Source organism: Coloeus monedula, assembly GCF_965178545.1.
Source record: "Coloeus monedula genome assembly, chromosome: 2".
NCBI lineage: Eukaryota > Metazoa > Chordata > Aves > Passeriformes > Corvidae > Coloeus > Coloeus monedula.
The window spans coordinates 87,299,876-87,318,259 of record NC_138782.1 but is presented as its reverse complement, the minus strand read 5'-3'; the positions used below and the strand labels follow the sequence as shown (position 1 = coordinate 87,318,259).

The window sequence follows — 18,384 nt, the reverse complement described above, 5'->3', positions numbered from 1 at the left end:
TGTTCTGCATGCTTTTGATGCATACGGTCTGTGAGCATAATTTTAACCTTCTTTGTTGTCTCTTATTTTCTTAAAATATACTTATTTTCTTAAAATATTCTTATAGGAGTATAAGAGATCCATCAAGATACAATGTAAAATCACAGCCCTTTAATAAATCAGCAGGATTTTAAAAATCAGTACTAATATTTATTAAATATAATTATAATACATTTTCTATAATATATTACTATGACATATTTTTATTATAAGGGTATGTTTAATAAGAATATTTATTAAATATTAATAAATTCACCAGTGGGATTTTTCAGTGGCGTTGATACCCATATCTCAAGTACCCTAAGTGGCAGCATTACAAAATACAAAATACCTATTTACTTCTCTTAGTAGAAGCTCAGGCTTTAAATTTCAAAGTCCCCTATTATCTAGTCCTCAGAAATTCCAACTAGAAAACAGCAACTCTTGCCAAACCATAAAAGATAAGGAAATTTTGTGAAAAATCCTACTTTAGTTAAATCTCAGCTGCTAGCATTAATAATTGCACAAAAACATTTCATTGCTTCACTGTCTGTCAAAAAATCATGTAAGGAAATAGAGCTTAAACAAGAACAACAATATTCACGTTTTAGTATGATCTTTGAGAGAGGTTACATTGGAAAACTGCTCTGGATTGCCTTGTTTGCTTGCTCGCCAAAGGCAAATTAGCAAGTATACTTAATGTTATGCTCTGAAAATATAGAACTGTAAAATTTGTCCTTAATTTAAATTATCTTTAATTTATTAAAAGAAATAAAAATGAATGGCAACTTTACTGAAAAATATGCTATTTTTTAAGCATTTTTTAAACCTTGAGTTGAAGCAGTTGTACCCTTTGGAACATGGGTGCTGTCAAGGCAGAACTATCCAGGTGTTGCAGACTTGTTTCTAGTTGATACTCTGGTAGACACTTTCAAAACTGTAATTTCTACTTTATTTTTAGAAAGAGGAGTCATTGTTTTGTTTGGAAGGGCATATATTTCCAGTATATGAAAGTCTCATTTTAATTCATATATCCTCAAAGCACAGGTAGGTGCATGCATTATATTATCCCTTCATATCATTTTAATTGTTCAGAAACCTATTTTTATCTCATCATTCACATTTCATATTTATAGACTCTTTGGTGTATATGTTGATGAATGATTTCAATTATACAGCTTTTCAAAGCTATATGTGTACAATTTATGAATTCTCTTTAATAGGAGGAGTTTACTTTGTATCTCTGTTTGCCTGCAGATTTGATTCTGTACTTAAGACTTGTGTGTTTTTTGTAGATTTCTTTTGATATTTGTTTTGGGATTACATGCAGAAGTGAGCTGGTTAAGGGCAAAGTTTTATTAAAGCTGGATTGTTATGACTGTGCACAGGAGTCTCATGTTGGCTGGATGATAACCAAGCTGATCCAACCCTTCAGCTGGAAGAGGCTGGTAAATAGGCATTGCATCAACTGCTGATCAGGCTGATCAGGCAAGAACTGTAAATGCAAAGTTGCCTAATTAATGGGTTTTACAGTAGAATATTTCAGTCCACCTTTCTGTCCACCTAACTAGCCCAAAATTTGGTGAGTGACAATTTTACAAGAGACAGTGTTGACAACCATGGTAAAGGCGAGGTAAATATTTCCCCTAAATAAAATCATACTGACTGCTCCTGGAACACCTTCCTGCCTTTTGTGTGTTTGGAAAAGTTTTCCAGCAGGATTCATCCAATGCAAACTTGTAAATGGTGGGCAAGTATATTTATTCATATATATGTGTGTATATATATGTGTCTGTGTGGGTATACACATGGGAGTTGGCTGGAGGTATAATCTAGATTGTTAATAGGATGGAGTGATCTGTTTTGAGTGGTTAAGAAATCATAGTTATTGTTAGGCATATAAATTAGGGTCAGAATATCCTTTTGTCAGTTAAAAATACTCATTTACAAAGAGTTACTGAATTTAATGTTACAGGGGTATGCATTTATATAAAAGTACAAGTTATAGTAATTGTATTTAATGTGTTTTACTTCTTTTTCCTTTGAAAGAACTCCAATATATCTATATACAGAAAAGTCCTGTGTACTTTTTAGAGCAGTATGCTTCATTACGTAATAACTATTTGTTTCAATTTCAGGGAACAAAGACAACAGTTTTAATTTTTTTTTTATTAGAAGAAACTGTGGCAAAAAAATTCTAACATAATTCTCATGTAAGTTTACATCACTCCTCTTGTGGTTCAGGAGAAATGCATTATAAAAGAACAATATGAAAGTGAATTGTTTGAATTTGAAAATACAGTGTGTCTTCTAGCAGTTAGCATTTAATCAAGTTTTTTCCTGATAACTATATTCAAAGAACACCCTAGTACAGCTCCCAGTTTGAATTTCAAAGAATTTGTTCATTCATTTGGCTAGCTGTGAAATACAGATCTGTATGTGCAGGGTAGTCACCAATTTCTGTCAGCAGATGGGCATGATGACATCTAATGCTGAAAAGCAGTATCCTGGGGAGTTCACACTTTTTGCAGGACTTTGTTCACATGACAGTTTCCTGTAGTGTTAATCTTTTGAGGATGAATGTCAGTTTCTCATAGATCTCATATGTCTGTAATCAATAGAATTTTAAACTCTAAAATTTTGAATTTGATGTTTTTCTTTAACATTTTTATATGTAACTCCCATTTCTACTTAAGGTAATTGTTTGGGATAAAAAAGATTGAGATGCATTTTGAAAGATTAAATTTACTGTTATTTCTCTTTAGTTTCAGGCACTGCATTCTGTATCACAAACGCTGGGTTTGCTGGGAAGGAACAACATACTAAGAAATTCTTTAATATCGCTTCTCCTATTGGAAGTCCGTCAGTTTGCTGAGCAGTTGTTGCAGGCTCACCAGGTGCTGTCATCTTTTCTTTTTGAGAAAGACCAAAGAGTTGTGTTGGGGAGTGTTTTGGCTGTATTTATTTGTTTCTTCAGATGTAAAAAAAAGTATCATTCTATAGAATGTAGATTTACAGACCCAGATAATGCTAGGAACTACCTTAAACAGCAGATTCAAAACAAGAGGCATAAAGTAAGAGAAAATTCCATATGGAAAGGTAAAATTATCAGACTGTATAAGAAATTGACTGTATAGGTTTTTAGATCATACTATACAATTTGCAAAATACTTGAAATAATTAGTTAGAACACTTAGGGCAATGTAAAAATTATTGACTTTGCAGGCAATACAACTTTGGTATTCAGCTGAACACACAATCAGCTTCAATATTCTCTCTCTAGCTCATGCAAAACTGGAAAGTCAGCTGCTTTATTTCAGAATTAGATTTAATGTTTCACATAATTATTATTTAAATTTATTAATTTTCATGATGCAAAACTTATCCAACACATAATATTGTATTTAGTTTGTTACAATAAGTAGGAGGTAAAAATCAGAATAGAACTGTTGGTAAAAATTATTCTTAAGTTAAATTTTTTTCCAGTAAACTATAGAGGAGAGAGAGAGAGAGAGAATGGAAGTTTTTTAACATTTGAAAAAGAGATGTATGAAATAACTAGGGGTTTCATAGGTTTTTCATGTATTCGTATGTGTTGGTATGTATTTTATGCAAAGTGTTCAGCCTCACTTAGGATTGCAACTTGAATTTGCACTATCCTGAGAACTGTTTATTTGGTGGAAAATAAATTTATTGGTACATATTGAAAACATTCACCATAGATATATTTTGCAGTGGTCTAATCTAACGAAAGACTTAAGTGTTGCTCAAGCAGTCTTAACTTTATTTTTTCTCTTTCTAGGATATGATACAGTAGTAAGTTTGGACTGTTGGAGAGGGAATATGTAATTTCCAACACAAATTTCTAGTATGTTTGAATCATATTCTGGAAATGCCAGTTTTGAAAGAATTAGACAATGAGCTGTGTCTTATTTTAGGTCACTGTTAGCATACAAGACTTGTTGATGGCAACCAAAAGTCAACAGACTTCGAACAATTGTAGGGATAGGGAAGTGTGTAATTAAAAACAATAATTTTTTTTTTAAGTTTGAAACAGGTGTTAATTTTTAACATTATTAAATCTCACCTGTTTAACAGAATTACTCATCTTTCCTTTCAGAGTTTTGCCAGTGGCAACACAGAACCTTTCAGTGCTCCACAGTGGTGTCAAGCTCATACTGAACATTGCACTTTGTTGAGCTAGTTACTATGGAACTGCTTACCTTTGCCAGACTGTAATTATTTTTATTGCTCATATTTGGCAAAGCCTCGGGAGCTGGGCATCTGTCAGTCTGTAGCAAACACTTTGTAGGACTTTGGAAAGCTGCAGTACATGTAAGGAAAGTAACTGAAGTTCTGGTTTGCTTAGCTTGCGGTGAAGTCAATGTTTTTAAAGTTCATGCATTCTTGCATGTAGTCCAAAAAGATGTATTGTGTTCATTTACAAACCCTCATATATTGTGCATGTGATAATATTTGGGAAGTATATCATGATAGGACTCTAATTCTGATGGCCTGATTTACAGATCTGCTTCTAAATGTTTCTGAATTTGTGTAGCATGACTTCTGGTAGGTACGATTCTAAAAATACTTCCAAAGTATTTTTTCTTGTTTTATAATCAAATCTAATGATACAATATCAGTTTGAAATAAACAAAATGCCAGCTTAAAAAAACCTCTTCATAAATACTTAAATTAGAATTTGCAGAAAGATAATTCTTCATGTAATCAAACTTCATTATCTGACAAGTATCCTAATTGGGTTTTGTTACTTAAACAAAGCCACTGTTAATTGCAAAGGGTGTGTCCCATTTAAAACAATCAAATTAGAGACTCTGAACTGTAGTTATGATTAGAGGTGTGGAAATACCTGAGGTTTGTTTTGCTTCGTTGTTAGTTTCTTTTGTTGTTGTTGTTGTTGCTGTTGTCGGCAGATAGGAGAAATAAAGAATTATCTAAGGTATGTATTCAGGTTAGTTTGCAATAAACTTTTGAGCATTTGATGGAAAACAGAAATTGAAAAAATAGCTTATTTATAGTAATATTTTTTTTTTTTAATTGAAGATGTTTTTCAACACTGACATGGATTAAAAACAAAATTCCTTTTAATTTTTCTAAATGAATCATCTAGATAGCTCAACATTTCTGTTTTAATTTCCTCATTGAAACTTGAGCTAAGTTCCAAATAGTTTGTCAAATGCATGAGTTCAAGAATATGCAGCTTTATATTCCATCACGTCTTCAGTAGGAAGTGTGCTAAGCTCAACCCCCTGCAGGCTTGTGTATACATTTTCGACAAATACTGAAAATTTTTTACTTTAGAATTCTGTCTGATTTTACAGAGTTTTTAACTGTGTCCTCTTAGAACAAGCTTATCAGTCTATGACCCACAGTTTTAAAGCACTATCTATGCCCCATGCTTTTCAAATTAAAAAATTAGGTTGTATATAGTAAAGTGTTTCTAATAAACCACAACAAAAAAGTACAGCAATTACTCTGACTATTTTTATATTGCTGTCTAATATTGTTGGTTAAATCCTTCAATCTTAGAATATGGCAACTTTATGTCAAATACATGAGTAATAAAATTTTTTATACATATTTCCACATATTAACATGGAAAATAAAAGTAATTAAGGAGCAGGTAAAACAGTAGAATTATCCTGATTTTCCACACAGTTAAGATGAATTTTATGTTACTAAACTCTCAAGTGTTAGTAGTTTGCCTTAATTCATGTAACTACTTCATCATGGGCTCAAAGTAAAGCTCATACTTAGGTGCTTTTCTGACACCAGCATGCTGAATTCTAGGCAAAAGCATATTAATATAAACTCAGTTGGATCTCTTTATTTTTACAGATGTTGTATATGGGCTTTTGAGTTTTATCTATAATAGAAACCTTACATGCTTCATAAATACAATTTATAAGAATACAGTAATTGAACCTTAACTTACTATGAAATAGAAATTTTCTGATCCCTAATTGGATTCCTACTGCAGAACAGATAAAATTGTAAGATACTAAGATTTCAGAGTGATGCTGTGGAAGATGGATTATTTTTAAAATGTTGAGCTCCTCTCCATGGTAGCAGATCTTCCTTTATGATAACTTTCAAAGTCAGAGGGCCAGGAAGGGTAGTTTACTGCCCATTTCTAACCCCCCAAGTGTTAATTCCAAGAACTCTGAAAAAGAAAATTAAAAACTAGAAAATAGATTTTAAAATAAGAAAGACATACTATGAAGTATTGGAAAGCTCTGTTATTCAGTAATTGCTGATGCATAGCTCATCTAGCATTACAGTTTTATATCACATTACTTTCTATGTACCATTTTTACTTTTTTACAACTTTAAAATAGTTTTATCACAAAAGCTGTACACTGAATAGTTGTTTGTTTAGGGTTTTTTAATCAAAACACCTAGTTATATGTAATTCTCAATATTATACGTAAGCATTAAGTCCAAATTCAAATGTGGGTGCTGACTTCTCACCTGAAATGAATGACACAGGATATAAAGGGTGAGATTTATCCTCTTTAGTTTAGGTGTATGTAGTAGACCTTGCTGTCCGCTTCTTGTAAAAGTCAACCAAGCAGCTAAAGTTAACTAAAAAGTTTGCCAGCATGAAGATAGATAGTTATGCAAGGCTTTGTTGAATGTTACATAAATCCTTGAGAATCAGGCTCATTACAACAAAACAGCTTTGACTCCAAAGAGCCAAAGGAGGTTGACATAAGGTGGGATTTGTCTCACTTGAATTCAGATTTCTATGATGTTTCCATCTGACTTTCTTACTTTAATTTTCAATTGTAGTCAAGGGAGGGGAAAAGTCATTTCTTGTCTAACCTATGCTCTCGTACATAATTATGGTAATTGGCCCTAGAGTTGTTTGCTTCTTTCTTCTGGCTATGAGAAAGGACACTGAAGTTGATAGGCTGAAATGCAGATATTTATGTTGTAGAGTTCCAAAGTTAAAGGACAAAAATCCCATAATATCTCCATGAAAATGTCTTTCTGGATGATCTGGGCCAGAGATGTTATTTCAGGGAAGGCCTAATCCTGCAGTACATTATAACAGGTAATCATGGAAAGGATACTTCTGCCTGTATACTGACAAACTTAAGTGAGTAACATTATTAGATGTTTGGAAAAAGTTCTATTTTAGTTACTGTAATTAATAAGTTAACTTAGTTACCAGTATTCAAATTCTTTTAGTGTACACAAGAGGTTGGTGACTGATGATGATTGATTGGACAGGATTGTAGATTGGAGCTTCTTGTAGATGCATTCAGCTGTGGTGTGTCTGATGCATGTGCCTCTACAGAGGAAGACCTGTAAAACCAGTGGTCTATGCAGGCAGTATATTGAGGCAGAAAAAGAACAAAGGGGAGCACAAAAGGACTATGATTTTGAGCATTTTCCAAGATTTTCATTGCTATTCAGCACAGTGTAGCTAACAGATGTGTCACTGGAATGTCAAACTACACAGGAACATTTCTATATGGAAGCAAATGAAGGGCTGAAATATTCCTCTGGCTGGGGGGACTTTTTTTTCTTAGCTGGCTTGCAAATTACAGACATTGTGAATGTCAAGTTGGACTAGCTCTGTTGGTAATTAGTTCATCAGGGAGAACGGAGTTTTCCTGTAGCTGGGTTCAGCTAGATTATCAAAAGGTTCAAAGTGCTGAGAACTGAGCTAGTAATGTTAGAGCTTCTCCATGCATCCATTCTATATCCAGTGGTTGCTCTGGGCAGGTGTCATACCCACGACATGCTTTATTCCAAATGCAAGTGTGTCTGATGTGATGTAGAAAATTCTTCAAACAAGCTCCTCTTTCCAAGAAGTTTACTTCATTTATGCAGTATGTCTAATCTTTTCAAACATAAGTTTATATGCATTGAAATAAAGGCTTCTTATGGGTTTCTTATTTTAAAAAAGCTATACTATTTTTTCCCAAGTATGGTAGAAAATGGCTAAAATAGTTAATAAGAAAAAACAACTGAGAATATTATGCAGCTAGAGAAGCTAAATACATTTGGCAGTCTACTGTTGTTTGAGGTACTAAAATTGCTATCAAGTAATAGCCATTTATAATTTCTATTGTTGACTTTTTCTGATGCATCAGATTAATAATACTTTACTGAGGTAAAAAAAGAGATTGGTGTTATGTACCCCTTATGAAAATAATTTAAGTTGCATCTGGACATCTGTTCATCCTTTTTAAGATGTCATTTCTTTCCTTGTTGTGCTGGTAAGCACAGATTGTAGCATATTTCAAATTGTGAATTGTTAAAGATGCTGCAAAATAGTGCTCTGTGTAATGTAGGGTTAATTTTTATTCCGTGCGACTACTGATGCTACTGATAACAAAGGAAATAATGGATGGATAGAATAATCTGCATTTTTTTCTTACATACCTAGTGTAGAGATACAGATTTGGGAAAATGTAAATGTCTTCCCTGAAAGGCAGGAATGAAACAATCAGTCAAGACTTGGTATATGCTAAACCAGTGCCATACACCTTTGAAGTGTATACCTGTTTTTGCTGCATATGTCATCCCCTATTACAGATTAGATTTTAAGATGCTTACATGTCAGACAGAAGTGGAAGATGACAAATGGTTCATACAGTTTTCTCTTCCCTCTCATATTATCTTGAAATGATAGTATTAAGGAGAAAGGAGTTTAGAAGTATTCCTACCGAGCTAAAAGGTAGCAGGGCTTTGACTACACTTAGGTGCTTTGCAAAATTGAGGATGACATGTAATCAGAAAACCTCAGGTGTGTTTGGGAACAGAAGCAGCAAATATCGATTACATGAGGAGAGCTCTGTCAACTAGAGTATTATTACTCTTAATATCAGTGAATCATGTCGTTCATGGAAAGGTAATACTGGCAAAGGAAAAATGCTTAATTACAGATACCAAAATATATCATCCCTCAAAAAGCTACTAAGTAATATTCCTGGAAATCTTCTTGTTTCAAATTGTGCACAAAATTCAGGCTTAAAAAACCCCAAAAGCCAAAACCCAACAAAACCAAAAATAACATGATTATAAATTAAATAAAATTACCTATTTGAATTTCTGATGCAGTTAAGCTTTCATTACACTTTTTTTTAAAAAATGTGGGTTGGTTCTGCTTTTGCTTCCTTATTCTCAGTGCTAATACTGTCCTTTTCTTACTGCTTTCTTTACAGCTCGTTTAGTTCTTTTGCATGCCTGGAAGCATGCAAAAGGAAAAAGCATCAGATTTTTGTGGCATATGTGGTATACTTGCTAGTCTGGAAGACAATTTGATTTTTGCTTAAACCTGTGTGTTCAAATAGATAGTTTTAATGTTCCTGTTAAGCTCCCTTCTTCATTGTGCATTCCTGCTTACAGACAATGATTTGCAAAATGGAATGATGTTACAGAAAATTGAGCACCGCTTCCTTAATGCTTTTTGGATATTGCAGTTGTCTATGTGAATAGCATATATACCATATGTGCTCTTAAAAGTTCAATTTCCAGGAAAGGTAACAGATTTTGTTACAGATTTACCTTTGGCTTTTAGTTTTGGAGAATGGTTTAAAGTCTTTATTATGCGTGCTTTTACCACAGTTTCACTAAATGCTTTTTTGGTATACGGTATAAATGCACAGTTCCTGTGTCAGTGGCATTGCAGTCTATTTGCTGCTTTAGTATTTCATATCTTCATAAAATGGAAAAGGAAAGAGTTGTAGCTCTAGAATTTCTAACTGGGAATTACTGATAAAATGATTTTTTGTTTAAAGAGTAACTACAGCTAATAATTAAAACTGTCTTTAAGACCTTAGATAAATATAGTAAATTGTAAATGGAAACTATGAAATTCTAGATTATACTAGGGTAAAATCATAACTTCATCTTTCTTTCAAAACCTTCTTTTCATTTTACAGGACACATCAATATCTTGGATTTCTTAGCTTTGCACACACTTTCCTCTCTAAACGTGTGACAGATCTGTACATAATGACTTAAAACATCAGCTTGCCCCATTGAAACCTCTTTTGTTGGTTTTTTTTGGTTTGCTAAAAGTGCATTTAAAGCTGTGTTTATCTACTTAGCGTTTATACATAACCATTACTATTTTAAAGACTAGGAAGATTTAACTGGTTTGTTTGGTGCTGTCTAAAATGCTCAAGTGCTGCCACCACAGTCAGAAGGAGCTGCTATCCCAAGTTTGGCTCTGAAACAAGCAGAATTTGTTTCTCATGGATTTAACTGATGTAGAAGTTATTAGCAGAGTAGGTTTATATCTGGGATGGAAGGGATTAGCTGCATAGAGTTTGCTTTGCAGCTAAGGTTGGAATTTTGGTTTCCAAGGCTGAGACATGTAGAAGATGAAATCTGGTTCCATAGCGTATTTTAAACTTAGTATATATTTTGGGTGACAGCACTGACCCCTGGCTGGTTAAGACTTGATCTAGCAGGACAGCAAACCACTATTAATTCTGTGCCCAGAGGGAAAAGTGAGTTTCTCAACTGGTGTCAGCAGCAACTCATTCGTTGCTACATTGACAGCATTTCTAGTGTAGATTTAATTTAGGGAGATAGGTTGTGATGAGCTAAAGCTGAACATCTTTATAGAAGGTATCAGAGATGGATTTAAGGTTGTTGTGCTGAGAACTTGGGAATTGGGGGTTCAATTTGAGGTAGGCACAGATCATGTAGCCTCAGTCTAAAACTGATTCAGTGGGGCTAATGTATTGGTGAGCCTGAGTAAGTGTCAGAGTGAGCTTGTTTGGGCTCATAGCGACTTTGGAGATACAGGAATGGGATACTGGACAAGGTTTGTGGTGAGGGAGAAAGAGAGCAGCAGCTAAGTGTCTTCAGATCTGAGTGTTAGTTATGTGAGTTGCTTGGCTTGGATTTCCAGGATTTGTGCAGCAGAGAACGTTTTGCTGAAGTTGGAGGTGTTTCTGACAGAGAAGCTGAAGTGTGCTCAGGCAGGATATGTGATTGATATGGCTTGATTAGACTAAGGATTAAGACGTTGCTGGGTGCAGTCTTGGACTTGTATGAAATGCAGGTAACCAGATACCTCTGCTGAGTTGAACCACATTTGTAAATGCACACATGCAGACATTATCACAGAAGAATTTGTGACAGCACAATTTGTCTTGCATGTCTTGTAGAATTATTTCTTTACCGTTGTAGTATATATTTGAAATGCATGTAGCACCAACATTACAGAATTTAAAGTAGTTTTAGAAAATTGTATCCACTCCAGTTTAGCTTCCTGTATATAAGAATGGATTATTTTCACTTGATTCCAATAGCAATTCACATAGGAAGAAGTCAAATGCATAGAGCAGGAAAATGAGAAAAGTCAAAGAAAAATGTATGTGTATATCTCCTTTCTCATAGACAATGGCATGCCGGGTGCAGACTTTGAAGATGCAGCTTGTATGTTTTGAATTTCTTGGCATCTGTCATTCCTGGAACGGAGTTGGCAAAGCGCAATTAAACCTCTGGGTGTATTGTCTTGAAACAAGATCATTTGGGCTCTATTTCATCTTTAATTAATCCTTTCATTAAAAGTTAGTACTAGTATCTCTTGAGGTTTCAGATTATTAAACTTCCAGCTGAACTTGCAGTTTTCAAGAAGTCTTTGTGGAGCCTTATCATTTAATCAAAGCTCGTACTAAGCCTAGCTACAGCATTTAACACAGAATACTACAGTGAATTGTGTATGATAAATATGAGAGAGTGGAGTGAGAGAGTTAAAAATTTAAGTAGTATTTCTGCCTATTGGAATAAATTATAAAAGAACTTAGTTTACAGTAACTGAATAAGTCAACCATTTTGAGTAATTCCTACACAATTTGATTATGTTAACTATGATTCAGTCCTGTTGATTAACTTAAACAGAGTGAATTCATTGAATGATTGTAGAATTATGGAATGGAAAAGGTTGGAAACAACATCTGGAGATGATCTAGTGTAACAACCTGCTTAAAGCATTTTTTGCACTTCCATTTGTGGCAACCCAGGATTTCTCTTGTCCAGTTTCTCCAGCCTTTTGAGGTCATTCTGAATGATAGCACAATCATCTGGTATGTTCATCTCTTCTGCTGTTGTATCATCTCTGAACCTGCTGTGTTTAATAAATTTTCTAGAAGCGAGATTATAGTTGCAAATTAGTTGAGTTCCTAAAAGAAAAGATGTTAAATCATATAGAGACAAGTAATTTTTCTACCTACAAAGGAGTAATACTACTCAGGAAAGCTTATAGGAGCTTCAGTAACACTCTAGGAGTTACAAACCACTGAATATAATATTTAGCAGTTTATGGGAACATAAGGTGAATATTGAGACATGCTCTGAAACTCCTCATTTTTCTCAAACATCCTGTAGAAAACTCTTCATGTACCTAAGAAACCTGGAGGATAGCACATAACCCACTAAGTTAGCCCTTAGTCTTCCAGAGCTGAAAGATATTTCAGAGGGACCTTAAATAACAGCTAGAACTAACGATATTTAACTATGTTCCATATCTTTGCTGTTGTTATTTTTAAATTATATTAATGAAGGAAGCAGTTTCAAGGAAAGCAACACATTAGCTTCTCTATCTGTTTAATTTAGAATTTGCCTGATTTTAAGAAGGCTCTTGAATAACTTGAGCAAGCTAGAAAAATTATTTATCTAGAAACTGTAGTACTTGGATCTTTTAGGAGCTGTTTTGTTTCGTATCTGGATATGTAGTTTAGTTGGGAAGCCTGCAGCTTATATGGTAAGCTTGCTGAGCCTTTCTTTTTGTCCACTCATGTCAGAGAATATACATTCTTTTTGCTTCTGGGGGAGGTAAAGTGCTGCTGATTTGGCCGTGCAGAGGGAACAGGGAAATGACCAAGGTTTACTGAGAACTCAAATTACATCTAGAGCAGTGCTTGCCGCAAGCAGGAGTCATCAACGTGGTGATTCTTCACTTCGATTAATCTCTCTTCTGTGTCCATCTAGATTCTCATTGTATTCTCATTGTCTAGTCACTCCTGTCTGCTACTGCTGTGTTACTGCTAGGTCTTTGATGTTATCACACCTCCCTTCCAGCCACCTAAACACCATCACAATTACTTTCCTTTTACTTCTCAGACCTGTTTACATACCAAACCTTGTCTGTCTTTCACAGACTCTTAGCTCCAGAGTAGACAGGAGAAGGTAACAACAGAAGTCTGGGGCTGAAGAGGGCAAGGCGCTTTTAAGCCTGAAAACGCTTTCTCACTGAAAATAAGTAATTCTAGATAATTGGTATGTTTTTCTCAAAACTGTATGGTGTATAATTCCAGTTGGTATTTCCAATATTGATAGCAAAATTAGGCTAGTGAGGTGTGCTTCTGTCAGATAAATGCTGTGCTGTTGAAAGACATTATTGTACCATCTGCTGAAAACAGAATACATTTTCAGGTATAATGTGAAAAGAATACTTTTCTCTCATGGTAACAAAATAAAAGAATCAATTCTCACACAGTAAAATTCACCCACACCATAGATCAGGTAAATGATAGTGTTTTCTATCATAAGAGCTTTTTTTCAATTTGTAAGTTTTGGAAAATGTCTACCATTCAGGCTGAAACTTTTTTTCTGCAGATTTCTTTCTCAGGCCATTTCTGTATGTGAAGAGGAAGACATAAGTGTCCACAGTTTTCACAGAAGCCAGCATGGGCTTTGCTTTGAATTTATGCATTTCTGTGTAAGAGCAGACATTGTAAAATCATGTCCTAGACAGCCAAGAATGGATTAGCAGCTACACTGAGTATTTAAAAGATTCTTTCTTAAAAGTAGGAAAGCATTACCTCACTCTAAAAGCATTTATGAAGTTAAAGTAATATTTGTGGTATGTGTGGGATTATAGCAATGATTGCCATTTAAAAAAAGACAGTATTCTGTATTCAGAGCAGAGACTGAATACTACACCTTTCATGCCTATGCATATATCAAGAACAGAAAAAATACTGAATAATATTTCTTCTAATTGAGCATCATCCATTCTCTATAGTAACAGGAGCAAGAACCTTTTTCAAAAGGAAAAACAAACCAAAAAAAGCAAACCACAGCCAAACACCTGTAGGTATAAAAGAAACAAATTAGACTTGTAGTGTCATTATGTGGATTTAAAATTGCCATTCCTAGTAAAAACAGGGAGCAAGTAGTACATTAAGAAAGTATATAAAATAAATAAAATCATTATTTGCAATATTAAAGAACATAGTCTGAATCATAGACCTTAATTTCCTCAGGTTGTATGATTCTGTGAGTGAATGCTTTGGCCAACCTTTGGAATGTGTCTGACTTATTTATTCTGTATGGCGGTTGCTCAAGAATTTCTCAATTTTAGCTTGGAAGAAGAATCTACTCAACTTCGAGTGTCTGAATTTAATTAATTAGAAGTTTGTACCTATGTTTTCTGTCTGTAACGCAGGAGCCAATTCCAGTCTGTAGTTTAAGATACAGGTTTCCATGGTCACAGGTTCTTAAAATTATTATCATGTGAAAGACAGCTCTTTCTAAACTATACCTGTCTGTTTCACTTGAGTGTAGATACCATTATAGAAAAAGTAGAGGAAGTTAACTTTCAGGGAAAGCATAAAGTTGCTGGGATTCTCCTTACATATGATTTAAGACTAACAAAAAGGAAGAGGGTTTCTGCTCCCCTGATGGCTTTAGAGAGTCACATGGGAATTAAACTGCTTACAGAATTATCTTTTTTATGGAATAATATTTTGTTATTTGCTATACAGCATTACTAGTCACCTTTAGAGTGTAACTTTTGAAATCATGGAATAATTATTAATATATTTCTCAAAATTCATCTGTTTTCTACAGATAATGTTGCTAAATAGCCAAGCAGTAAAGGGTGGTTTGTGATGAGGACTGTGAAATGTTGCCCAATATTGATTATAATTGTAGTGTAATATTCATTATAATTTTTATTATAATTCATTATAATTGTGCTAGTATATAACTAGGCAACATTTGAGAAAGAGTTGATCAAAATGTCAAAAATAAATTATGATTACTGAAAAAAAACCTATTATTGGTAGTTTGTGGTTTGGGGTTATTCTTCATCGGATTCTTTGTGTGCATGTTTGATGTGTTTAGAGGCATTGTTGAAAAAATGTCAGTTTCCATAAAATAACCTGGAAAAAGAGAGGGCTGATGGGAAAGAGCAGTTGTAATTGTCTTCCAGAGCATGAAAAGTTGTTACACAAGGAGTAATCCTTTTGTGTACTGGAGTGAACAAGAAGAAACATACCTGGTGATCAAGGTTAGCTATCAGACCTACTGAAGTATCAATATACATTGATGATGAGCATCTTTTGGAGGTGACATAAGTGTATTTGGACCTACCTCAAGGTGAGGGGTGGTATTAAACACTTCACCTTTTCAGCCATATATCTGAACTCTTAAACTCCTATTTATATATTACATTAACATTGATAATTGTGGTCAAAATTTTCATAGAGGGGGGGGAAGGAGGCAAAATTCCACTGCAGATTTCCAATGCTTCTGAGTTCTAGAAGAAATCGAAATACTACTTAACTAACAATGTGAATGCTAGTTTTGGGGAGATTGGATAATGAGGATGTAATAATTAATGCTAGTAAGTCAGGAAAGAGGCTTTACAGAAAATTTACAAAATTTGACGCATTTTAGAAAATTACTAACACATCACAGAGTCAGGATTTCAAACTGCAGGAGGTTAAAACTCTCTTCTTCAGGCAGTAATAAAAATTCAGGATGTAGATTAGATGTCTCCTGGCAGGCACTTTAAACAGGTAATTTTTGCACAGAAGTGACTGGTTTGCATCAGAGGAAGCCTTTTTGGGATTTCATGTTTGGAGTCCTGTGAATTCTGTGTTTTTCAGACAGTTGACTTCTGGTGTCCCTGCTTATATTCAGTATTCACTGTAACATCTGTCTATAATATAATTTGTCTCTAAAGGTGGAGGAAATGGTAATCTTAAGAGAGGGCTTGAAAACTGGGAGAAGAAGGTAGCTGAAGACTGGACTGCCCCGTTGATCGAGACATTAGAGTGTTGTGCACAGTTAAATGTAAGGATCTGAGTAATGAGTAGATTACAGCTGTGTTCACTTGGATAGTGTTTCAAGGAATATGGACTGTTCTGGGTGGTTTTATGCTAATGACAAAATTAGTAATACTCAATTTAAAAAAAAGTAATGCTTTTCTCATTTTTAAATATGTCCATCGTAAGAGCTGTTCTTCAAAATGTATTTTAGCATACATTTCAATTTCAGAACCTACTTCTTAACTTCCTTGCAAAATATTTTAAATTCATTTGAAAGTTAAAATATATTATTGATTCATGGATTCTGAGGTAAGAGGGAGTCATTTAGTCCAAAAGCCTTTCTACACAGGCCATAGATCTTTCCAGATGCTGAATTTAAGAATGTGTTATTAATACATCAAATCTGAAAGCTGTTATTGATTCTGTTCATTGTTTACAATTATTATTCTCCTCATTCTTTAATAATAGCTTATAAGTTTTGGCTTTCTTTATCTGAATTTTATTGCATAAAATTAAGTAACAGCTATTAAAAAACTTTAAAAAAAGCAAAACCCAACAAAAAAACCTCCCTGATCAAAATTGATAAAATATGCTGAAATAGTATTGCAGCTGCATAAGGTTATATTTTATATATATATATAAAAAGTATAATTATATAGTAAGTTAGAGAAATTACGAATGAAATGCAGGCAATTTTCCAACCAGGTTTACGTTGAATCCACTCAAATTAATAGCATTGACTAAATATTGTTTTGTTTTGTAATTTATTATCTGTTTGTTAAAATATTTATTTGAAGAAGAAATCCATCTGTGGGAAACTAAATTTTTCCTAGAACTCATGGTCTAATAGTAATTCTGTATAGTACTTAATTCAAAATTTAAAGACCAGATCCAGAGCCTGTTGCAATCACTAGAGGACTCCATTTTTCAGTGAAATTATATTAAATGCTTGGATTTATACTATGATAACATTATATAGTTGCTGAGTTTGGGTACTCTTGAAATAATAGAATTAAATTAGAATTAATAATATTTAAGACAAGAATCAGGAATTTGTTCATGTGAGTTTAATTGAGTTTCCTTTTATCTAGTGATTTATAATTTTTGCTTCTTCTTCACATAGCCCTTAGTTTGTATCACTAATTTTTATTATGGCCCTATGTAAGGCATGATTTCATCATTTTTTGTTGTTTATGAAGCAAACTATTACAAAATGCTACCTGTACTTACCAGTCATGTCTGCCCTGGTTGTCTCTTTTGCCTGATACTCTGAAACATGATTCTTTCCTCTGTCTCCTCATTCACAAAGTGTACCACATTTAGCAAACCTGAAGTATTCTATTTGCATTTTCAAACATTTTATTGGCCACATTTGTTATGATTCCTGTAAGAAAGCATCAATTACAGTAATACGTATTCAGTAACAAACACAAATGTCTGGTTTAAAGAAAAAAGAAATCTTAATAGTGTAAAATATCTATACTACTTTATGATTGTTTTCATGCCATCCACATTTTCCTTCTCTTACTGCTCTTGTATGAACAGTTTTAAACTGCAGTGTAAGATACTCAAAGAAGAAATTAAGTAGAGGTTTTGTGGGGTTATCAAGATACAAAGAAAAGGGTATTTGAGATTGCTCCAGCAATTCAGTCTTATTGATTCTTAACACTATTGGAATGGGGAAGAAGTTTTTCAGTTTTAACCCAATCCCCAGAAAGATACATCCAAAATAAGATGTACTAAACATAGAAGAGTACATGGCACAGTTGCCATGGCAAAGCTGTTCTTTCTGTTGACAGGGGAAGCAACTGGGAGGGCTCCTGCTTTTCCGTGGGACCCTGGTAGCCCATCAGTCTCTGGTCGTGTGGGACAGCGCCCCGGAGAGCTGCTGCCAAGCCACAGAGCAGCAGTTCTCCCTTTAGAGCCAAAGGACCATGTGCTGACTTGGCACCCTGGCACATCTTTTGTCATCCTGAGCTGCTTCCTGATTGATTCTCCTGCCTGAAAAGTAAAGGCAGAGGAACCTGTGCAGACCATTTTAAATATCTTTGTTGGCAGCTTTAAAGACACTTTACTGTCACTGTTGCAGGTATGAGAAATTCTGCCAGAATAGCAGCATGCAACATTGCTTTTAACTCTACATACAGCACCACTACTTCTTCACCCAAAAGATCTCAGTTTTTCACTGGTTGTATTGTCTTTAAAGATGCATTCCTTATGACGATTTTTTCTTCAAATAAGCAGTTCAGTGTTAGGAAAGAATGTGACTTTCTTTTTCCTCCTTAATCTGTGCCAGTGTGCAGATTTCAATTCT

General features: G+C 34.1%; 1 protein-coding gene across 1 annotated transcript in view; it reads left to right on the top strand.

Moving 5' to 3' along the window:
- The window catches only part of MEI4 (meiotic double-stranded break formation protein 4), a gene marked incomplete at both ends in the record, with an annotated part of 73,918 nt that overhangs the window by 32,550 nt on the left and 22,984 nt on the right, over positions 1-18,384 (top strand). Inside the window, one exon of the mRNA XM_082276761.1 lies at positions 2,784-2,915. Coding sequence (XP_082132887.1) covers positions 2,784-2,915 — 132 coding nt within the window. The remainder of the gene's footprint in view (positions 1-2,783; positions 2,916-18,384) is intronic.